This window comes from Heterostelium album (assembly GCF_000004825.1).
Source record: "Heterostelium album PN500 unplaced genomic scaffold PPL_contig1, whole genome shotgun sequence".
Lineage (NCBI taxonomy): Eukaryota > Evosea > Eumycetozoa > Acytosteliales > Acytosteliaceae > Heterostelium > Heterostelium album.
The window spans coordinates 113570-137319 of NW_008805078.1; the positions used below are offsets into that span (position 1 = coordinate 113570).

A 23750-nucleotide genomic window follows, 5' to 3' on the forward strand; every position below is an offset into this window, starting at 1 on the left:
TTTGATAGCGCATTTGGAGAGTGTCGACAAGCAGTATCCCGACTTTGAAGAGGCAACTGTTTACTTTAAGCACTACACCAATATGATGATCGAGGAGAAGGACAACTACTCGGTGTTGATGAACTATCTAACGTATATTCGTCAGTCGATCGATGCACTCGACCCGTACTCAAAGAACATCAGAAGAATCGCCAATCACGGTATTCATATCCTGGTGGAGGAGTACAAAGACAAGAAATGGAAGGTTCAAAAGTTCCAATCGCAAATGAATCTACCAAAGGAATTCTATATCTATCAGCCCGATGTCGATTTTAAGGAGTACGACAGAGACACCACCGACAAACTACCAGACTTTTTCGTTGTTACCACCGGAAAGGGTGCAGACCGTATCAATGAGAGTGCCTACTTTGAAAAGAACACTCCCAAGAAAGCACCACCTCAACCCGGTCATGACCAATCTGATTCTGAGATGACCGAAGAGAAAGCTAATCAAGAAGCAGAAGCAGAGGAAGCAGAAGCAGAGGAAAAGGAAGAGGAAGAGAAAGTTGTTAAAAAAGTAACCAAGAAGAAAGCGACACAAAGAGGAAAGAAAAAGGTTGTGGAGGAGGAAGATGACAATCAAGAATCGGAAAAAGATGATAATACAGTTCAAAATGAAAAAGAGAATGAGGACGACGAAGAACAAGATAAAGATGTTCAAATGAAAGATACTGCAGCTGTAGCTCAAGAAGAAGAAGAGAGAGAAGAAGAAGAATTATAAATAAAGAATAAACCTCTTAATTTAAATATTTATTAGATATTAAAAATCTTATTCAAATATTCTTTTTTTCTTGACAATTCTTGGTAAAAAAAAACTTTGTAATCAAGATTTCAACCGGATATCATTTTTGCTAAGGAGAGAATTTGCCTCATTACACCCAAACTGTGCATTTTTGATTTTGATCAGAACCAAATTTTTTTAATTTTAATTTTTTTACTTTACAACCCTCAAAATGTAAAAACAATAGCTTTTCTTCTTTCATTTATCTATGTCACTAATCTCTATAGTTCCTTTCAGGTCAAAACATTCATAAACAACCCACATATGTTATAACATATAACCTATTATTATCAATGTTTTTTATTTAATAAAAATCATTTTATTTTTCTGGGAACTTTTTTCATAGAAAAGAGCGATCAACAATTTTGCATCTAGTGAAGAAGAAGATGATGATTATGGTTATGATGATTATGACGATTTTGATTTCGACGAACAATCGAGTGATGACGAAATAGACAAAAGAGAACCAAAGTACACAAATGAAAGGTTGGAGCAAGACAAAGAGAAACTATTCGAAGTTTTAACAGACACTTTGAAAAGTTTTAAAAAGATTGGTACTTTTCATTGTAAAGGAGAAGAAGAGGTAACTATTTATCGATCACATTATATGTGTAATTTCATTTTATCCCTCCCCCAAAAAATGAAAAAATTTTGGAAAAAAAAAACCTATAAAATGAAATTACACATATCTATTATTATTATTTATAAATAAATCTATAATTTATTAACTTTTAGCTACATTATATTTTAAATTGAAAATATAATATAATAGGTTGCACTACCGAGAATTGAAATAAATGATGTTGGTGTTTTAGCATTCCCAGTGCAAGTAAGTCAAGTGAAACATATCATTGATAAATGTATTAAAGCTCCATTTGGAAAAGGTATGTTGAATATCATATAAATATATATAAATATATTTCGAAATCAATCTATTAATTAATAATAATTTCATTCAGGAACTGAAACTATTACCGATACAAAGATCAAAAATGTTTGGCACCTATCACCTGATTCTTTTAAGCTAATTGGTGGTGATCAATGGAATCAATTCTTTAAGAAAACACTCAAGAGGGTTGGTGAGAAGCTGGGACTTGAAGAGACAAAGATCGAAGCAGAATTGCACAAGATGTTGATCTATGACAAAGGTTCATTTTATAAGCCACATAAAGACAGTGAGATAGATGAGAGAATATTTGGAACATTGGTCATATCATTACCATCTGCTCATTCTGGTGGTTATCTCATTCTTCAACATGCTGGAAAGAGGGTCACACTCTCGCTGGAAAATCACAGTTTGTCAACCATTAAATATGCTGCATTCTATTCAGATATCAAACATGAGGTCCGAAAAGTCTTTGATGGATATCGTGTTTGTTTGGTTTACAATCTTTGTCGATCTGGTAAACTCAATAACGATGACTTGATCACAAAGAAACTAATAGTCAGACAGGAAGAAACACCAAGTGTCAAACAAGAAGGCAATGCACTGAAGAAACAAAAGATGAACGATGTCAAGAAAGAAGAACAAGAAGAGTATAGTAGCAGCAGTGAAGAAGAAGTTTTCATTATACCTGTAGATTCAGTAGCAATCAAGATTATGGCAAAGATTCGTAAATATTTATCGATGGCTTTTCGAAATCATAATCGTTTGGTTTACATCTTTGAAGACGAATACACTGAGGATGAGTATTCCGTACAATGTCTCATAGGAAAAGATAGAAAGCTGGCAAAAGCTCTACTCGAAGCTGCAAGTGGTACTGGTTATACATGTCTCTTTGGTAGCCTGGAAATGAAAGAGGAAGGATATCTAGAAAGTGGTTATCAATATTACGGTGAAACATACCTAAGAGAAGGAGGAGATTTCGATATCGAAGAGTCCAATGTATTTTTTACGTTTAAGAAGTTGATCGATGCTAGCACATATGATAGTTACGATGGATTGGATTTCCAAGTGGATGAATCTAACATATTCCCTTCATTCGAAAAACATCGGATCAGATGGGATTATCCAACCGTAGCTCACGATGGAGAAAAAGAATGTTCTGCCTTTGTGAGATTTTATCGTCACAGTGCAATCGTTTTGGTAAAGGACCTTGAAACGAATTTGTTCGATATGACAAATGGTGAACAAGCAAAGAAATATGTTCGAATAAAAGACACACTTGAATCTGGATGAAAAGAGAAGATGTTTCAAATAAATGGTTAAATCTTTAAGTGAGCATATCCCTCTTTTGTCAAGAGTGAAACCATATCCACTCTTTGATCAATCATTTCTACAGTCTCTATTCACAAGGAAATTGAATTGAACATTCAGATTCAATCATGACAATCTGTAACACCATTGGTAATGATACTCATTTTTGTGACAAACTTTCAGATAAAAAAACTGATATTTCTATTTTATCTACAAAAATAGACACTATAGTCAGATGAATATGATTAAATGTTTTAATAACAAAAAAAAAAAGATTAATATATTCATTAACAAAAATTAAATAAAAATATGTGTTTACTTGGAATTCCCAATTTTTATTTTATAATTTTTTTTTAATTTTTTTCTTTGTGCGAGCCAAAGTTATGTATCTTACATAAGATCTTATTTTTTTTTTTTCTTTTTAATGAGTGCTTCAATGTCAAAACGTACACATGATTTTGATCAAAAATCAAGTGAAGATAGCGAAGTAGACATCAACAATCATAATAATAATAATAATAATAATAATAATATTGTTAATAATAAAGTAGCACCTCAGTTCACAGATAAAGAATTGGAGAAAGATGATGTGAAATTATTCAAAGTTTTAACAGAATCTTTGAAAATTTTTGGAAAGAATGACTTGATCACCAAGAAACCAAAAGTCAAACTCGAAGTCATTGTATTAAAGAAACAAAAGATGATTGATGCCAAGATAGAAAAACAAGAAGAGTCAAGTAGCAGTAGAAATGACGAAGAGGTTTTCATTGGACCTGTAGATTCGAAAAGTGAAGAGATTATCGCTGACATTCGTAAATATCTATCGTTGGCTTTTCGAAAACCAGAACGTAGTTGTTTGATTTACATCTCTGAACATAGATACACTCAAGTGCAGTACAGCATGGAATGTCTCAAAGGTCAAGATGCACATATTGCAACAACTCTACTTCAGGCTGCAGATGGTACTGGTTATTCATTGCTCTCTTGTCTGATTTCCAAGGATGTTAATAGCAGTTACCACTCAGTCGATTTAAAATTAAAGAACTTTACAGACGCTCTTACTAAACAAGAGTACCCTGAATTGAAATTGGAAGCGAAAGAATCAGACGTGTTCCCATCATTTAATAACCAGGTAGAACAATCAGGAAATGCAATCGTTTTGGTAAAGGACATTGAATGGGAATTATATAAAAGTGCAGATGGCACTCAAGCTAAGATGGATAAGTTTGAACAAAAGACACACTTGAATCTGGATGCGAAGAGAAGAAGTTTCAACATAATGGTTAGTTCCATTGCTAGAAATAGTTCATATTACCTGGGCTCAATCTCCCCCACCATTTTTATTAATCATTTCTACAATCTCTATTCACAAGGAAATGGAATTGAACATGCAGATTCAATCATTTTTATCTTTAACGTCATTGGCAATTATACGATTACAGATGCTCAGTTTTGTGACAAACTTTCACGATGTTTCAATATTCTTGCAAAACTTGGCAAACAAGAGTATATCACCAAATCTTTTTATCATTGTTTGCAAAACAAAGTTTTTTCCAACCCAATTCAAAGACATTCTTTAAGTTATTGGAACAATCAATGGGATTAGAACCAACTTTCATCGGTAGAATCGATCAAACATTTACAGAAGACTCAATTAATAGTAATAGAATAAAGGCAGAGCCGAACAGTAACAATAATAATGAAAACATTACCTTTGAATCGAATAATAACAATAATATCAAGTTGGAGTCAATTAATAACAATAGTATCAAGTTAGAATCAATTCCAGCAACAGAATTAGAAACAATAATATTAGAAGCATTTGAGAATTGTCCATCAGAAAAGATATCGGATATTTTTGAAACATATGGTCAGATAAAATCAATACTCAAAAACATTGGCAATCAACAACAAACAGAATCACTTTTGAATACGATCAATCCTTTATTCTATTCAAAGGTTGCAGCAACTCTGAATATAAGTGAATGGAAGGGTTTTACAAGTAGAATTGATTTCATAATCAATTTCAACGAGATTACTGATGAAACGAAACACAACTTTATAGATAAAATTGTCGGGTCACTTTGTTCCAATTGTAACAACTATCCTAGATATTGCGATCTATCTAACAACTTATTATCAATTTATCAATGCCATCTCAAACATCTATCATACTTTAATTTAAGTAATTTCATAAAAATCATAGACCACAGTATTTGTGGTTTATACTTCTATTTTACTGGTGATAACACTCGAACTCAGTTGCTAGAGATTTTATTTTCAATCAAAAATGAACAGCTTCTTGACAAGTTATGTGCGAAATCGACACCAGATAAACTACTCTTGAATTGTCAGCTTCATCTCAACAGACTCAACGAACCAAGTTGCACAATCGAAGAGATCAGGTTGTTTGGTAAGATGTGGTGTCATGCTATACTTTCTCGTTTCAAAAGTGCTGGTAATGTAAGCTATCATACTTGGAATGTTCCAATTGGTTCATATTCATATCCATTTGAACGTAACTATACTTGCAGCGACTACACACCGCAGTGCCATTGTATGAAAGTAGCATCATTCCTTCCAACTGAAACCAAAGTAATAGAGTTCAAATGTCTACTCGAAAAGTTAGATCATATCGAAAATATATTTGCAAAATACAAAAACTTCCTTCGATATGAGAAGAGAATAAATGGTCCATTGTATCAGATAAGAGTCACCAAATTACAACCGTCGATCGAATATTTGAATTCAGATGCACAAGAATTCATCGAGTCACTGACGATATCTAGATCTGCCATTCCAGAAGATGCAATAGCCAAACTCAGCAACGATGATTACATCACAATCTATTACAGAGCTCTCGACACTAGATTGAATGAACTGACTGCTAGACAACCAATCACCCCACTTGATCTTCCAGCTATTCCTCCCTTTTCAACGACCACCACAAACAACTAAATAAAATGTAAATAATTCCGTTTGCAATAAAAATAAAATCGACTTTAAAATTATTACTACCTCTTTTTTATTATTTTTTTTATTTTGCTAAAGGGTACCTCTAGCTTTTTCTTTTCAAAGGGCACTTCACTTCCTTAAAAATTGTTAAAAGTCAACTAGCTAGAGAGAAAAACAAAAAAAAAAATCGACATAGCTAACCTCTTGGCTGTTCACCCATTTTTTTGTTCGACTATCATTCTACAACATTTTCATATCACTATAAGTTCGAATCCTAATAAATGTGAACTGATGATTATCTGTATTGAAATTATTAATTGTTAATATATCAATGATGATAATGTTGTTTGCTTATTACATATTGAACAAAAAGTGTTTTTAACTTTTGTTGGCCACTTTGAATTGTTTGCTGTTCTTGAATCACCAAAAAAAAAAAAATTAAAGTTCAAAAAAAAAAAAAAAACAAAAAAAAAATGATTATTTTTTGAAAAAAAAAAAATCTGCTTGGGTAAAAGCTATTTCATTCACCAAACTTTTAAACACTTTGAATATAAATTACAATTATTTCTTACAAAAATAGACACTACAAATAAAATAATAAATTTATTATTTTTCCAAAGTTACAATGTTAAAACGTCCACATGATATAGTCGAAATATCTGATGATGATTCAGATGAACCAATTGAAGAAGAGGATGAAGATGAAGAGGAGGATAGCAATTTAACTGATGATGACTCTGACGAACAATCAAGTGAAGATGACGTAGAAGTGAACAACAATAATAATGTAGAAGATCAGTTTACTGATGAACAGTTGGCAAACGATGATAAGAAACTATTCAAAGTTTTAACAGGTACTTTGAAAAGTTTTAAAAAAACTGGTTCTTTTTATTGTATAGGAGAAGAAGAGGTAACTATAGATTCTTTAGTAGCTCGATCATAATCTGATTACATAGAACGATGATTATTAACTTTTAGATATTATTATAATTTATAAATTATATTAGGTTGCACCACCAAGGATTGAAATTAATGAGGTTGGTGTTTTATCATTCCCAGTTCCAGAATGTCAGGTGAAGAAGATCATTGATAAATGTATTAGAGCTCCATATGGAAAAGGTATGTTGAATATCATACATATATTAATCAATTATTGTTAATTTAATTTTATTTGTATGGACAATTAATATCAGGAACTGAAACAATTACCGATACAAACATCAGAAAAGTATGGCAATTATCACCTGATTCTTTTAAATTCATTGGCGGCAGTCAATGGAATCAATTCTTTGAGAGAACAATCAAGATGATTGGTGTGAAACTGGGACTTGGCAATACAAAGATCGAAGCAGAGTTATACAAGATGTTGATCTATGACAAAGGTGCATTCTTCAAGCCACATAAAGACAGTGAGAAAGGTGAGAGAATGTTTGGAACATTGGTCATATCATTACCATCTGTTCATACTGGTGGTGATCTCATTCTTCAACATGCTGGAAAGACTGTCACCGTATCATTGGAGAATGACAGTGTTTCAAACATGAAATATTCAGCATTCTATGCAGATATCAAACATGAAGTCAAAGAAGTCACTGATGGATATCGTGTTTGTTTGGTTTACAATCTTTGTCGATCTGGTAAACTCAATAACGATGATTTGATCACAAAGAAACCAAAAATCAAAAAAGATGGAAATGCATTGAAGAAACAAAAGATGATCGATGTCAAGAAAGAAGAACAAGAGGATTCAAATATCAGCAGTGATGAAGATGTTCTCATTGGACCTGTAGATTCGAAAGGTGAAGCGATTGTTTGTGACATTCGTAAATATTTATCGTTAGCTTTCCGAAAACCAGAACGTAATTGTTTGGTTTACATCTTTGAACATGAATACACTCAATACCAGTATAACATGAGATGTCTTAAAGGTCAAGATGCCAAGATTGCATCAAGTCTACTCAAGGCTATCAGTGGTACTGGTTATTCATGCCTCATTGGTCTTCTTTCTATAAAAGAGGAGGGAACTGCAGAAGATGATTACTACTCAAGTAAAGAAGGATTTAACGTTTGCGATTCTGACATACATTTTAAATTTAAGCACTTGATCGACGCAGGAACAAACAAAAGTTATCATGGATTGAAATTGAATGTGGATGAATCAGACATATTCCCATCATTTGATACAGATGACTGCGATTGGGATGATCCTGAGATCGAACACACTGGAAATGAAGGAACCACCTTTGAGAGATTCTACAGTCATAGTGCAATCGTTATAGTGGAGGACATCGAATTGGATTTATACAACAATATTAATGGTGAAGAAGAAAAGATAGATATGTTCGAACAAAAGACACACTTGAATCTGGATGCGAAGAGAAGAAGTTTCAACAAAATGGTTAGTTCTATGGCTAGATATAGTTCATATAAGAAGACTGAAAACGCCCCCACTCGTTTGATTAATCATTTCTACAATCTCTATTCACAAGGAGATGGAATTGAACATGCAGATTCAATCTTGACTATATGCAATATTATTGCCGATCGTACAATTACAGATACTCACTTTTGTGACAAACTTTCACGATGTTTCAATATTCTTGCAAAACATGACAAACAAATCTATATCACCAAATCATTAACATCGTTTGCAAGTCACAGTTTATTCAATTCCAAGTCAAATACATTCTTTAAGTTATTGGAACAATCAATGGGATTAGAACCAACATTCATTGGTGAAATCGATAAAATCTTTACAAAAGACTCAACTAATAATAAGTCGGAGACGAAAAATGACAAGTTAGAATCAATTCCAACAACAGAATTAGAATCAATAATATTAGAAGCATATAAGAATAAGACATCACCAAAGATATCGGATGTTTTTGATACATATTGTCTTATAATATTAATACTCAACAAGATTGGAAATCAACAACAAACAGAATCACTCTTGAATACAATCAATCCTCTATTGTCTTCAAAGATCGCGGTAACGCTCAATATAAGTGAATGGAAAGGTGTACCAGAAACAATTGATTTCATTGTCAGCTGCAACTTAATTAATGATGAGACCAAGCACATATACATAGATACCATTGTAGATTCATTTTGTGCAAATAATTTCCGCTGCCATTCATACAGAATCGGCACATTTTATGATAATCTGGAATCAATCTATGAATTACATCTCAAACATAAATCATATTTTCATACTAGTAATCTAATGAAAATAATAGACCTCATTATATCACATCCTCCCAATGATAATTCTGGCGAAAAGAAACTCAGTAATCTAACTACATTGATAGAGATTTCACTTTCAACCAAGAATGAACAACTGCTTGACAAGATATGTGCACAATCAACCCCCGATGAACTTCTCACGATTTGCGAACGACAGTTAAACAGACTCAAGGAACAAAGTTGCCCGATCGAAGAGATTAGGTTGTTTGGCAAGATGTGGTGTCGAGCAATCATTCCTCGTTTCGAAAGTGCCACCAATGTCAAGTATCCATCTTCGAATATCCCACCTGGATCATACTCATATCAATTAGAACAAAGCTATAATTGCAGAATACCGAAATGCGAATGTATGAAAGTAGCAGCTTTCCTTCTCTCTGAAGCAAAAGTATTAGAGTTTCCATGTCGTATGAATACTTTCCCTCATATCGAAAATGCATTTTCAAAGTTCAAGAACTTCGTTCGATATGAAAAGATAGGGACCTATTCACCGTATAGAATAAAAGTCACCAAATTACATCCAACCCTAACATTTTTGAATGCAGATATTAAAGGACACGTCGACTCACTTACGAGATGTAAATCTGCCATTCTACATGCTGCAATAGGCAAGCTCACCAACGATTACATCCTCAAAATCTATTTTAGAGCTGTTGATAATCGATTGAATGAACTAACTACAAGACTCCCAATTACACCAGTCAAACTTCAGGATATACCTCCCTTCTCAACAACAACCGCATCAAATTCAACTACAACAACAACTAAAAATAAATAAAATATTGAAAATCTTTTTTTTCTTCTCTCAAAAAACTATCAAATTAAACAAACAATTATAAGGAATAATTATAAAATAAATATTTAAAGAATCTAAAATAAAATAATTGTACTGATATCCCAATTGAACAATGAGCGACTACCTAAAAAAGTCACGGTTAAACTATCGATAAAATATAATTTTGTTTATTAACTATTTTTTACTAAATCAATTTACTGTTTACAATAATTAGTTTTTCGATTGTTTTGTTTTTGTATTTCATGTTTTTAAATCTAAAAGATTTACCTTCAACAGAATCTAATAAATACAAATAAATATAGTAATTTTAATTACAGTAGAATCATAAAAAAGAAAGAAAAGTAATTCTCAAAATAGTCAATTCTTATAAACAATGAGCATTTTGTCATAAATTTTTATTTTTATTTGAGCTTTTTTCACTTTGCAAGAGCTTCGCGCCTTAAATCAGTGATACTGCGCCAAAAACATAACACTACTTTAAACGAAAAATTATTTTTGTAAAACAAATCAAAATTAATTAAATTGTTGAATATTTTTGAACAAGCAAAAGAATAGTTTTAGTTTTTTTAATAATTTTTGTTAAATACTAAAGTTACAATGTTAAAACGTCCACATGATATAGTCGAAATATCTGATGATGATTCAGATGAACAATCAAATGATACAGGTGAACTTGTAACAGATGAAGAAGATAACGATGATTCTGACGACGAGGAGAAACTATTCAAAGTTTTAACAGACACTTTGAAAAGTTTTAAGAAAGCTGGTTCTTTCTATTGTGAAGGAGAGGAAGAGGTATATCACATTTTCTTTTTTATATTATAGATCGATAGTTTATTAACTTTTCTCTAAATAAATAATTAATATATATGAAAATATAATAACAGGTTGCAGCACCCAGAATTGAAATTAATGATATTGGTGTTTTATCATTCCCAGTTCACCCATTTCAAGTGAAACAGATCATTGATAAATGTATCAGAGCTCCATATGGAAAAGGTATGTTGAATATATTTCGAAATCAATTAAATTGGTTAGTTAATTGTAATTATTAATTAATTTCAGGAACTGAAACAATTACCGATACAAACATCAGAAAGGTATGGCAATTATCACCTGATTCCTTTAAATTCCTAGGCGGCAAACAATGGAATCAATTCTTTGAGAGAACACTCAAGACAGTTGGTCAGAAGTTGGGACTTGACAACACAAAGATCGAAGCAGAGTTATACAAGATGTTGATCTATGACAAAGGTGCATTCTTCAAACCACACAAAGACAGCGAGAAAGGTGAGAGAATGTTTGGAACATTGGTCATATCATTACCATCTGTTCATACTGGTGGTGATCTCATTCTTCAACATGCTGGAAAGACTGTCACCATATCAATGGAGAATAGTAGTGTGTCCGACATGAAATATTCAGCATTCTATGCAGATATCAAACATGAAGTCAAAGAAGTCACTGATGGATATCGTGTTTGTTTGGTTTACAATCTTTGTCGATCTGGAAAGATCAATAACGATGACTTGATCACCAAGAAACCAAAAATCAAACAACCTTTAAAGAAACGAAAGACCAACGCAAAGAAAGTAGTACAGGAAGAGGAGTCGAGTAGTAGCAGTAGTGACGAAGAGGTTTTCATTAGACCAGTAGATTCCAATGGCGAAGAGATTGTGGCTGATGTTCGTAAATATTTATCGTTAGCTTTTCGAAAACCAAAACGTAATTGTTTGGTTTACATCTTTGAACATGAATACACTCAGAATCAGTATAACATGGATTGTCTCAAAGGTCAGGATGCAAGAATTGCATCAACTCTTCTCAAGGCTGCAAGTGGTACTGGCTATTCATGTCTCATTGGACTCGTTGAATTGGAAGAGGAAGGAACTGCAGAAGATGATTATATTGATTTCTACGACTACCGAGGAAGAAGAACAGGAGGAATGGTGGGAAATAATTTTAGTGTTTGCGATTCCGAAGTAAATCTTTCATTTAAACATTTGATCGACGCTGGAACCAACCAAAAGTACACTGGATTGAATTTGAATGCTGAAGAATCAGACATATTCCCATCGTTTGACAAAGAAACCTGCAAATGGGGTCGTCCTGACTTACAACCTACTGGTAACGAAGGAACCACCTTTGAGAGATTCTACAGTCACAGTGCAATCATTTTAGTGAAGGACCTCGATTTGGATTTATACAAAAGTATACGTGATGAACAAGCAAAGATCGACACGTTTGAAAAAAGAACTGACTTGGATCTGGACGAAAAGAGAAGAAGTTTCAACAAAATGGTTAATTCATTATGTGGAAGTAGTACAAGTTCAGATGTCCAGAGTGAAAACACAACTACTCTTTTGATTAATCATTTCTATAGTCTATATTCACAAGGAAATGGATTTGAACATTCAGATTCAATCATCAATATCTGCAGCTTAATTGCCCGACGTACCATTACCGATACACACTTTTGTGATAAACTTTCAAGGTGCTTCAATATTCTTGCGAGACAAGGTCAACAAGAGTATATCACCAAATCATTAGCAGTATTTGCAAGTCATAGTTTATTCAGTTCCAATTCAAATACATTCTTTAAGTTATTGGAACAATCAATGGGATTAGAACCAACATTCATTGGTGAAATCGATAAAATCTTTGCAAAAGAATCAACTAATAGTAATAGTACTAAGTCAGGACAACCAAAGAAAGGCAGTAATAGCAAGGTAGAAGCGAATAATAATAGGGATAGTATCAAGTTAGAATCAATTCCAACAACAGAATTAGGAGCAATAATATTAGAATCATATAAGAATAGTCCATCACCAAAGATGTCGTATATTTTCGAAACATATAATCATATTAAATCGATACTCAATAAGATTGGCAACAAAAAACAAACAGAATCACTTTTAATCAATCTTTCATTAGATTCAAAGATTATGTCAAATCTCAATGTAAGCGAATGGAAGGGTGTACCAGAAACAATTGGTTTCTTACTCAGTAACAGCGAGATTAGTGTTGAGACCCAGCGCACATATATCGATAAAATTGTAACTTCACTTTGTGCGAATACCAACAAGCGCGATAGATTTGAAGACCTTTGTAATAACTTGGAATCAATCACTCAATACCAACGAAAACACAATTCATACTTTCTTGCTAGTCACTTGACGAAGATAGCAGAAGCCATAGCTTCACATCTGTCCAAATATAGTAGTTCTTATGGTGACCAGAAACTCAACACTATAACTGTTTTGATAGAGATCACATTTACAACGAAAAGCGAGCCACTTCTTGATAGGATATGTGAACAATCGACACCGGATGAACTTCTCAAGCAATGCGAACGTCAGTGCAACAGACTCAAGGAACCAAGTTGCACAATCGAAGAGACAAGGATATTTGGAAGGATGTGGTGTCGTGCAATACTCTCTAGATTCGATAGTGCCGTCAATACCAAGTGTTCACCTTCGGATACTCCAATACGATCGAATGTATATCCATTACCACCAAACTATTCTTGCACCACACCAAAATGCGAATGCATGACAGCGGCAGCTTTCTTTCTCTCCGACGCTGAGGAAATCGAGTTCTATTGTCGTTTGACTAATTTCAAGCATATCGAAAATGCATTTTCAAGATTCAGAGACTCGGTTCACTATGAAAAGGTAGGAATGAAAGCACCGTACAATATGAGAGTCACCAAATTAAAGCCAGGCACAGCCTACTTGAAATCCAACGTTCAAGTACTCATCGACTCACTGAGGAGATGTAGATACTCCATTCCAGAGGAAGCAATAGCCAAGCTCAGCAACGATGATTACATCACAATCTATTTCAGAGCTGTCAACACTCGATTTAATGAACTGACTGAAAGAAAACCACTCACACTATTCAATCTTCCAGCTATTCCCCTGCCCAAATGCTACAACCAATAACCATATAATAAATTTATTATAATTAACAAAAAGATAATACTTTTATATTTGAATAGTTTAACTTCATCTTTTTTAACCTCTGTACCGAAATTTAATGCTTAATATTCAAATACAACTAACATCAAAATAATAAATAAAGTAAATATTGTATACAAAGTTTTAAAGTTAAAAATCATATTTCCAAGAAAGATCAAATCAAATTTTATTTCCAAAAGTCTCTTACCATTTGATTCTTAGTAAAAAAAGGCAAACAATGTTAATAGTTTTATTATCGTTTCCTCCTACTCATTTAATGAAGTTAATAGACTTCATTCTTGCAAATCTCTCCAATTATAACTCTGGTGAAAAGAAACTAAAGACTCTAACTACACTGGCATAGATTTCATTTACAACCAACAATGAACAACTACTTGACAAGTTATTTGCGCAATCGACACCAGACGAACTTCTCAAGAATTGCGAACGTCAGTTAAACAGATTCAAGGAACCAAGTTGCCCGATCGAAGAGATCAGGTTGTTTGGTAAGATGTGGTGTCGCAATACTTACTCCTTTCGAAAGTGCCACCAGTGTCAAGTATTCATCTGCGAATGCCGCAACCGGATCATATTCATATCCAATAGAAAGTAACTATACCTGCGGCACACCGAAATGCGAATATATGAAAGTAGCAGCCTTCCTTCGTGGTTTGTTTAATTCTACCCAACTACAACAATATCAACAAAAAATTAAAACTAGTAAACTGAAAAATTGGATAATTTGTATATTCAATTTTTATATTAAATTCAAAATAGCTTTTAAATATTTTTATTAATTTATTTTTTTATAAAACAGGTAGAGATATCATGTATGTTAATTTGGTTTGCGTTTGCGTTTGTTTGTTTTGGTTTCATCAGAAATCAATTTTAGAATACCAGTTGGATCACCAAACTTTTTGATGGTTTCATCCAAAGAAAGATGAATTCCTTTTCTATGCATCCAAAACAATGTGTCGTAATAATATTCATGTAGCCTTGGTACAAAGTTCTGGGCATTGTTTGTTAATAATTTCATTGCATAGGGATCGATTCCGAATATTAGGTCAAGAATTTCGTTCGATGATCTTTGAAGGATATCCAACAAGTTGTCTTTAACGGCTTGATTCCATTGAGATCTGTGATTTTCATAGATGAATCTTAATAGATTTGGATTTTGCTTAATTGTCATTAGTTCTTTGATATCAAAGCAAGAGAGATTAACATCTGAGAAGATTTTGTTCTTCAAGACATGAAAGATCAATTCTGGATCTTGAATTATCTTTTGATCAATCTTTAGAAAACCCTTGGCATTTATTGTCAACCAATTGAGGAATTCTATCGTTTGTACTTGATAAAAATGATATGTACCAATCCCGATACCAACAAGAAACATTCGATGAAAAGTTGGTGCATATTTGATTCTAAAATCAATTGCATTATATTTCTTTTTGTTCCATCTTGATTGATCCTCAGTTGTTGCTTGGATGATTCCTTCATATTTCAAAATGTGATCCAATTGCTGCTTAGTTCTTGATCTTTCAATAATATGCCATGCTTCATATGATAGTGATCCATCTTCATTGATAACTTTTCCACGCATTACCAATTGATCAAAAATGAGTGAACCAAATCGCTGAGTAGTTTCATAGTCATTATAGTCTAGTTTCCATCCATCAAGGTTATCCATGAGATAAAGAATTGATTCTTTTGATCCAGGTTTCTGATGTGATCTTTCATATCTCATGCAGGAATTTCCATGGTCTCTACGATCTTCTTTAAAGTTTCTGAATAACTTTAAACCTTGTTTGGTGAAAACTCTCTTTATGTATTCAATCATTTCAATTGCAAGATTACCATCTTCTCTTTCGAAAAGTGATGCAACACATCGATAAATACATTCTTGAAGAGGTACTTCAATGATTGATCGATCGGTATCTATTCTATTGACAAGATACTCAATTTGATTGCGAGATCCATGATTGAATAATAATGTTAGAGTCTTTCGAAGATTGGTTTCATCTTCTACATTTCCACGATCATCTACATTCATATTGAGTGAAACGATCTTCGATAGAATATCATCGATGATTGATTGGTTTGATATATTTAATTGACCTGCCAATTGAAGTTTAATTCTAACGATTTCTGAGACTGTTTTGCCAATATAATTCCTTGAGTATAATGCATTGTGATGATGATACATAGCATCAAGAAGTATGAGATTATAACAAAGATTGTCAATCAGGGGTGATTCAGGAATTGGAAATTGTTTTACTATACTCTCTTTCATTGATAAGAGGTATTTGGTATCTGTTTCTGAGGTAACTCCAAGATGATTGCTCTCCTTATTAACCATGAGATATGATAATAATTCTATAGAATTACTGAGAGAGAGATTGGCTTTAATGATCGGCTCTATTATCTTTGGACCAAAAGTATAACCATGTTTCTTTAATAATCGATAGATAAATACTTTATCGTCGCTCAATTGTGGATTGAAATGTAAAGCTCCGAGGGTAGTCTTGTACTTTTCCATGATGATATCCTCACCGAATTTAGCAAATAACCATTCGATTGATTGGATCTTTGGGTAATTGATTAAATCATCCATTATCTTCTTGTCCAATTCATTGATAGGATCAATTCCATTCTCCACGAGATAATCGAGTATTTCCACTTGACCACCTAACATAGCACCTTTAAATGCACCATCTCTTTTAAGTTTAATCGGTGATGTTTGATTGAGAAGTATCTTTACAATTTCAATGTTACCAACTCTGCATGCATTTGATATCAAATCTCTTGACATAAATAGAGTGTCTCTGTACTTGTTGTACACCACCATAAATTGATTGATAGTCTTTACTTTCATACAGAAACTTGATATGTCAGACCCCGAGATCTCTATATATCGACCTGTTTTAATCTTGTCAACAAACAAACCAATATGATTATTACGAAGAATTTCAAATCCTCTGCACCAATGATTGTACTTTCGCTTTGTAAATAAGAACATTTCATCTTGATCCGAATGACCATTGATATCTTCTCTCACATGATTCAGTAGCTTTTGAAGAAGTATCTTATTTTGAAATACTTTTGTAAAACATATATCTATTGCATCTATCAACAAAAAAAAATTAGAAAAATACATTTTTTAAAAACAGCAACAATTTTTTTTTTTTTCGTACCATTGCTACTAGGCATTGATGACATTTATATTAAAGTAACTTTTCAATAAAATTATTTGTTAAGAATTATTATTTATTATTGATTTTATAAAAGTAACAAAAGAACAATTAGTTTGTTAAATGGTTTTAAAAAATTCTCCCTCATGAGGGATAAAAATAAAACTCAAATTTTAGAGAGTAAACTTTTTCATACCAATTTTTTTCTTGAATGTAACAGCAAGTTAACACCTTTCTGAGGAATCATCAAGTAAAATTTCTCTTACAGAAATATAAAATATTTAATAAATGAATAGTTATTTATTTAACTCAATGATATTTGTTATTTTTCTGTTTAATTTTGAAAGGTGACCACCTGTCTCCATTCGTAAACAAGAATTATATCTATTTTTATTAATTTTAATCTGTATTTAACTAACTAAAAAACTAGCAATATACTTTTAATACATTTAAAACCATGGCTGATTACCAATAAATCCACCTCCACCACCATAAGGATTTCCACCAAAACCAATTCCACCATTAGAATTTCCTCCAAAAGGATTTCCACCATATGGATTTCTATTAGTATTACCTCTGTGATATTGAACCACTGAGTAGTCTGGTTCATTAGGATTACTGACAACTGTACCTCCATGTAATACGCTATTGCAATTTGGACATCTTCTTGGAGTCGGGACTGATATCCATGATCGGCAATCTACACCGAATGTATCTGTAACCCATAGTAAACATAAACTCAACAACAAGTCTATACTATATTGATAAAGTAAAGTAATATAATAATACAACCCAATAAAGAAAACTATTATTTTACCATGTGACCCAAATTTTAATTTTTTTTCCATCTGTCATTGAATTGAATTAAAAACAAAACAAAACAGGCTCTTTCTTGTAACCATAAATCGAATAAAATAAAAAAAACCACTCTGATAACACATCAACCCCACTAATTTTTAATTTTTACATTTTTTTTATTTTTTCATTTTGAACATGCGAAGATAATTATTAGAGTAGTTTTTATTTAAATAGATTCATGTTGAGTTCTGTTTGTTTATTTTCTCTTTCAATATTTTCATTCTAAGTTACAATGTTTAAACGTCCACATGATATAGTCGAAATATCTGATGATTCTGAAGAAGAATCAAGTGAAGATGACGTAGTAGTTAACAATAACAATAATAAGAATAATATTGTTAGCAATAAAAAAGTAGGATCTAAGTTCAGTGATGAACAGTTGGCAAATGATCAAGAGAAACTATTCAAAGTTTTAACAGACACTTTGAAAAGATTTAAGAAAGCTGGTTCTTTTTATTATGTGGGGGAAGAAGAGGTAAACACATCATTGACCTTATAATAAGGCTCGATTGTTATTAACTTTATTTTTTCATTGAAAATATATTAGGTTGCACCACCAAGGATTGAAATTAATGATGTTGGTGTTTTAGCATTCCCAATTCAAGTATATCAAGTGAAACAGATCATTGATAAATGTATCAGAGCTCCATATGGAAAAGGTATGTTGAATATCATTTATGTATATACATGATATTCGAAATCAATCAATGAATTAATAATGAAAATTATTTTAGGAACTGAAACAATTACCGATACAAACATCAGAAAAGTATGGCAATTATCACCTGATTCTTTTAAATTCCTTGGTGGTAATCAATGGAATCAATTCTTTGAGAGAACACTCAAGACAGTTGGTCAGAAGTTGGGACTTGACAAAACAAAGATCGAAGCAGAGTTATACAAGATGTTGATCTATGACAAAGGTGCATTCTTCAAGCCACATAAAGACAGTGAGAAAGGTGAGAGAATGTTTGGAACATTGGTCATATCACTACCATCTGTTCATACTGGTGGTGATCTCATTCTTCAACATGCTAGAAAGACTGTCACCGTATCATTGGAGAATAACAGTATTTCAAACATGAGATACACAGCATTCTATGCAGATATCAAACATGAAGTCAAAGAAGTCACTGATGGATATCGTGTTTGTTTGGTTTACAATCTTTGTCGATCTGGTAAACTCAATAACGATGACCTGATCACAAAGAAACCAAAAATCAAACTCGAAGGCAATGTATTGAAGAAACAAAAGATGATCGATGTCAAGAAAGAAGAACAAGAAGAGTCAAGTAGCAGTAGTGATGAAGATGTTTTCATTAGACCTGTTGATTCGAAAAATGAAGAGATTATCGCTGACATTCGTAAATATTTATCGTTAGCTTTTCAAAAACCAGAACGTAATTGTTTGGTTTACATCTTTGAACATGAATACACTCAGAATCAATATAACATAAGGTGCCTCAAAGGACAAGATTCAAAGATCGCAACTAATCTGCTACATGCTGCAAGTGGCGCTGGCTATTCATGTCTCATTGGTCTCCTCGATATGGAAGAGTCTGGATATGGAAATGATAACTACGGTTACTATGACTGCTCTGATGAAGATTTTACTGTTGAAGAATCTGAAGTACATCTTACATTTTCGCACTTGATAGATGCTAGAACCTACCAAAAGTACACCAGATTGAATTTGAAAGCAGGCGGATCAGACATATTCCCATCTTTCGATAAAGAAAATTGGGATTGGGGTGATCCTAAGATAGAGCATACTGGAAACGAAGGAACCACCTTTGAGAGATTTTACAGTCACAGTGCAATCATTTTGGTAAAGGATCTCGAATTGAATTTATACACAAAGCATTGATGGTGAACAAAGTAAGTTCACAGTGTTTCAAAAAAAGACTTACTCGAATCTGGATGAGAAGAGGAAGAGTTTCAGCAAAATGGTTAATTCTTTAGGTGGATATAGTTCACTTGAAAGCACCCCTACCATTTTAATTAATCATTTCTACAGTCTCTATTCACAAGGAAATGGAATTGAACATGCAGATTCAATCATCTCGATTTGCAGAGTCATTGCCAAACGCAGAATTACCGATACTCACTTGTTGGACAAGCTTTCACGATGTTTCAATACTCTTGCAAAATTTGGTAAACAAGAGTATATCACCAAATCATTAGCACCATTTGCAAAACATTGTTTTTTCAGTTCCAGATCAAAGACATTCTTTAAGTTATTGGAACAATCAATGGGATTAGAACCAACATTCATTGGTAAAATCGACGAAACCTTTACAGCAGATTCAACCAGTAGTGATAGAATCAAGTCAGAGACGAACAATAACGATAATATCAAGTTAGAATCGAAAAATAATGACAGTATCAAGTTAGAATCAATTCCAGCAACAGAATTAGAATCAATAATATCAGAGGCATTTAAGAAAAGTCCATCATCAAAGATATCGGATATTTTTGAAACATATTATCTGATCAAATCAATACTCAACAAGATTGGCAATCAACAACAAACAGAATCACTTTTGAAAACAATCAATCCAATATTTGATTCAATGGTTGATGTATCTCTCAAGGCAAAAGAATGGAAGGGTGTACCAGCAACAATGGATTTCATAAACAATTCCAACGAGATAAGTTCTGATACGAAGCATATCTATATCGATAAAATTGTCGATTCACTTTGTTCAGAGTATTGCAAACATAGATACGATATTTTTGGTAACTTGGAAGAAATCTATCAATACCATCTCAAACATAAGTCATACTTTAATCTTAATCATTTGATGAAAATGATAGACCTCATTATTACACAGCTATCCAAAAATACCTACGGAGATCAGAGACTCAAGACTCTAACTACATTGATAGAGATTTCGCTTACGACCAACAATGTGCAACTTCTTGACAAGATATGTGAACAATCGACACCCGATGAACTTCTCGCTCTTTGTGAAAGTCAGAACAAAAGACTCAAGGAACCAAGTTGCACAATCGAAGAGATCAGGTTGTTTGGTAAGGTGTGGTGTCGTGCAATACTCTCTCGTTTCGAAAGTGCCACCAATGTCAAGTATCCATCTTCGAATGGCATTATGGGATCATATTCATATCCATTAGAACGAAGCTATACTTGCATCTTGCCGAAATGCGAATGTTTGACAGCAGCATCTTTCCTTCTCTCTGAAGATAAAGAAACAGAGTTTAATTGTAGGCTGGATTCGTTCTCTCATATCGAAAATGCATTTGTAAAGTTCAATAACTTCCTTCGCTATCAAAAGAATGGACATAGACGCTACAAAATGGCAATCACCAAATTACAACCAGCCATGGAATATTTGAATGCATACGTCCAAGAATTCATCGATTCACTGACGAGATGTAGATCTGCCTTTCCACAAGAGGCCATTGGCAAGCTCAGCAACGATGATTACATCACAACCTATTACAGAGCTCTCGACAATCGATTGAATGAACTGACTGCAAAACAACCAATCACACCTGTCAATCTTCCTGCTATTCCCCCTTTTCAACGACCACCACTAAACACAACAACAACTAAAGAATGAATAAAAATTTAGAAAAAAAAAGATATAATTCGAATCGTATACATTTAAAAATATTAGTTCAGTTTGAACATTTATTTGGTGTCAATATTTTCGACAGACGAATTCGTTATTAATTTGTAAGTCTCTTCTTCTTTACAAAGTCTCTTGGAACCTCAAACAAATCTGGCTTGATATCTTCTCTCTCTACATAGTTTTGGAATGTCACTGTTGCTGTGATGGTTGGTACAACAGGGAAATCGAGTTTCACTGGGAATCCATCCGATGGGAACTTTAGTGACACAAACTCATTCAATCGACTGAATAATTTGTTGGTTGGTGTCAAAACTTCGAATATCGGTAGTAAATCTGTAATCTTTCTTGGAAACTCATCTGATATCCAAATAGTTCCCTTTTAAAGAAAATAAATTTAAATTAGTAAATGATGACAATACTTTAGAAGATTAAAATGAAATCTTACCTCAAAGTTTTTACTTTTAACACTGACAGATTCGCCTTCACACAACAAACCGGTCTCCTTTATCTTTGATTTATCGATATTATCGATATGATACTTCAAATCGAAATTCTGTGGTACTGCAAAGTAGTCTTTTGTCATAATCTTACTCTTCATAGAGCTCTCTCTGATCTTTAGATCCTTTCTTCTTTGAAAATGATGATGAATATCAGTTGATGATGTAGGTGTAATTTCATTAGAGGAGGTGGTGGTTGTAGTTGTTGTTGTCGTTGTAGTAGTAGTATTGGTCTCATAATCACAAATCTCTTTATCCTTTTCCTTATCCTTATCTTTTTCTTTTCCATTTCCATTTGCCAAACGATTCTTTCTTGACATTATCTTTAAATCTATACCAGAGACATTGTAGATCTTTGCATTCCATCCATGATTATCACCAATACGCTCAAACTTTTCATTGCCAAACCAAGACTTTGAAGGTGAGAAAACAATTTGATCCTGTAATAACTTTACTCTATTGATATTCTTTACACTCAACAGGATGTCGACTTCCTCTTCTTCCACAGCTTTGGCATCCGTTGCCTTGGCCAATGATAATTCAGCATATTGTTTCTTTCCAAAATCAACTGAATATAGTTTCTCTACAAATCATTACATATGTATTCATTAAATTAATGATCTATAAAAATTACACAAGAACATATATAACATAGTATTACAATTAAATACATACGTTGTTCACCATTGAAAATAAAAGATAATTCACCTCTCTTGAATGTAATACCCTCGATACCTGTAATTGTTGTATTCACTCTAAATGAAGATCCTCTCTTATAGATTCTATTATTTAATTTTAAAATGTTAGTCATAAATGAAACAAATATATAATCAATCAATCAATCCCTCTATTATAATATTATAAATACCTACTTATAATTATCATATGGACAGAATCTACTAACAAGTGGTACCCAACTTTTGAATTCCCATTTCAAATCTTTATAAAAATAAAATAAAATGTTAAAAAGTTAACATACATTTTACATTATCAACAAAAGAAAAACTTTAAAATTACATACCCATCTCAAAATCAGGAATCTAATAAGTAAATTTAATTGATATATAATTGATATTTAGTTAGTAACTTTGATATAGACATATAATATATTCAGCCAATTTATAATATAAAGATATATTAATACAAACATTATTTAAAGCACTTAATAGATTTGGTATTCTTTTCTTGAATTCATTATGTATTTTCAATTTAGTAGCGTGTAGAATGATAGCAACCAACTCTTTATCACATCTACCGAGAGCCTCTTGCATACATGACCAACCTGCTAAACTCTTCTTGGTAGGATCTGCTCCATTTTGTAATAATATTTGTAATATTTCTTTATATCCAAACTTGAATGAATGAATGAATAGATGATTATTATTATAATTTATTAGTATTTATTATTCTAAAACATTTTTATTAAACAAACAGATAAAAAAACAAGCAAACTAAAACATACATGTATAGCATAGTGAGATGCAGGATAACCATGTAGATCTCTAAGATCAATATTATCACGATAGAATGTTATTTTAAGTAATCTAACTACTTCATTAAGATTGTTTTCACAAACTTTTGAATGTAAGAGGAATGGACTATTATTGATAACATCATCGCCACCGTTGATCATGATTGTTG

The 23750-nt window shown here is 32.5% G+C and overlaps 11 protein-coding genes across 11 annotated transcripts; 8 read left to right on the forward strand and 3 right to left on the reverse strand.

Annotated features, from left to right (window-relative positions):
* Positions 1-82: 82 nt before the first annotated feature.
* Positions 83-760, forward strand: PPL_00891 (uncharacterized protein; the record flags this gene model as incomplete). Its single annotated transcript, XM_020571911.1, has 1 exon — positions 83-760. One exon carries the CDS (start codon positions 83-85, stop codon positions 758-760), a length of 678 nt encoding a protein of 225 aa, XP_020437769.1.
* Positions 761-1028: 268 nt separating this feature from the next.
* On the forward strand, positions 1029-2999 carry PPL_00892 (2OG-Fe(II) oxygenase; the record flags this gene model as incomplete). The annotated part of the gene is made up of 4 exons (XM_020571912.1): positions 1029-1057; positions 1172-1403; positions 1593-1704; positions 1780-2999. 4 exons carry the CDS (start codon positions 1029-1031, stop codon positions 2997-2999), a joined length of 1593 nt encoding a protein of 530 aa, XP_020437770.1.
* Positions 3000-3441: 442 nt separating this feature from the next.
* On the forward strand, positions 3442-5975 carry PPL_00893 (uncharacterized protein; the record flags this gene model as incomplete). The annotated part of the gene is made up of 3 exons (XM_020571913.1): positions 3442-3985; positions 4391-4523; positions 4565-5975. 3 exons carry the CDS (start codon positions 3442-3444, stop codon positions 5973-5975), a joined length of 2088 nt encoding a protein of 695 aa, XP_020437771.1.
* Positions 5976-6597: 622 nt separating this feature from the next.
* On the forward strand, positions 6598-9993 carry PPL_00894 (2OG-Fe(II) oxygenase; the record flags this gene model as incomplete). Its single annotated transcript, XM_020571914.1, has 3 exons — positions 6598-6882; positions 6980-7091; positions 7166-9993. 3 exons carry the CDS (start codon positions 6598-6600, stop codon positions 9991-9993), a joined length of 3225 nt encoding a protein of 1074 aa, XP_020437772.1.
* A 615-nt stretch (positions 9994-10608) lies between these two features.
* Positions 10609-13231, forward strand: PPL_00895 (2OG-Fe(II) oxygenase; the record flags this gene model as incomplete). The annotated part of the gene is made up of 4 exons (XM_020571915.1): positions 10609-10806; positions 10899-11010; positions 11077-13067; positions 13181-13231. The coding sequence occupies 4 exons, from the start codon at positions 10609-10611 to the stop codon at positions 13229-13231; spliced, it is 2352 nt and encodes a 783-aa protein (XP_020437773.1).
* Positions 13232-13427: 196 nt separating this feature from the next.
* On the forward strand, positions 13428-14754 carry PPL_00896 (uncharacterized protein; the record flags this gene model as incomplete). Its single annotated transcript, XM_020571916.1, has 4 exons — positions 13428-13788; positions 14433-14579; positions 14625-14643; positions 14748-14754. 4 exons carry the CDS (start codon positions 13428-13430, stop codon positions 14752-14754), a joined length of 534 nt encoding a protein of 177 aa, XP_020437774.1.
* A 51-nt stretch (positions 14755-14805) lies between these two features.
* On the reverse strand, positions 14806-16842 carry PPL_00897 (uncharacterized protein; the record flags this gene model as incomplete). The annotated part of the gene is made up of 1 exon (XM_020571917.1): positions 14806-16842. One exon carries the CDS (start codon positions 16840-16842, stop codon positions 14806-14808), a length of 2037 nt encoding a protein of 678 aa, XP_020437775.1.
* Positions 16843-17492: 650 nt separating this feature from the next.
* PPL_00898 (uncharacterized protein) lies at positions 17493-18013 on the reverse strand (the record flags this gene model as incomplete). The annotated part of the gene is made up of 3 exons (XM_020571918.1): positions 17493-17542; positions 17628-17914; positions 17976-18013. The coding sequence occupies 3 exons, from the start codon at positions 18011-18013 to the stop codon at positions 17493-17495; spliced, it is 375 nt and encodes a 124-aa protein (XP_020437776.1).
* A 235-nt stretch (positions 18014-18248) lies between these two features.
* Positions 18249-19883, forward strand: PPL_00899 (2OG-Fe(II) oxygenase; the record flags this gene model as incomplete). Its single annotated transcript, XM_020571919.1, has 3 exons — positions 18249-18491; positions 18564-18675; positions 18751-19883. The coding sequence occupies 3 exons, from the start codon at positions 18249-18251 to the stop codon at positions 19881-19883; spliced, it is 1488 nt and encodes a 495-aa protein (XP_020437777.1).
* Positions 19884-19962: 79 nt separating this feature from the next.
* On the forward strand, positions 19963-21600 carry PPL_00900 (uncharacterized protein; the record flags this gene model as incomplete). Its single annotated transcript, XM_020571920.1, has 1 exon — positions 19963-21600. The coding sequence occupies one exon, from the start codon at positions 19963-19965 to the stop codon at positions 21598-21600; it is 1638 nt and encodes a 545-aa protein (XP_020437778.1).
* Positions 21601-21709: 109 nt separating this feature from the next.
* Positions 21710-23742, reverse strand: PPL_00901 (uncharacterized protein; the record flags this gene model as incomplete). The annotated part of the gene is made up of 7 exons (XM_020571921.1): positions 21710-21988; positions 22058-22692; positions 22785-22891; positions 22982-23048; positions 23131-23149; positions 23258-23461; positions 23572-23742. 7 exons carry the CDS (start codon positions 23740-23742, stop codon positions 21710-21712), a joined length of 1482 nt encoding a protein of 493 aa, XP_020437779.1.
* Between the last annotated feature and the right edge of the window lie 8 nt (positions 23743-23750).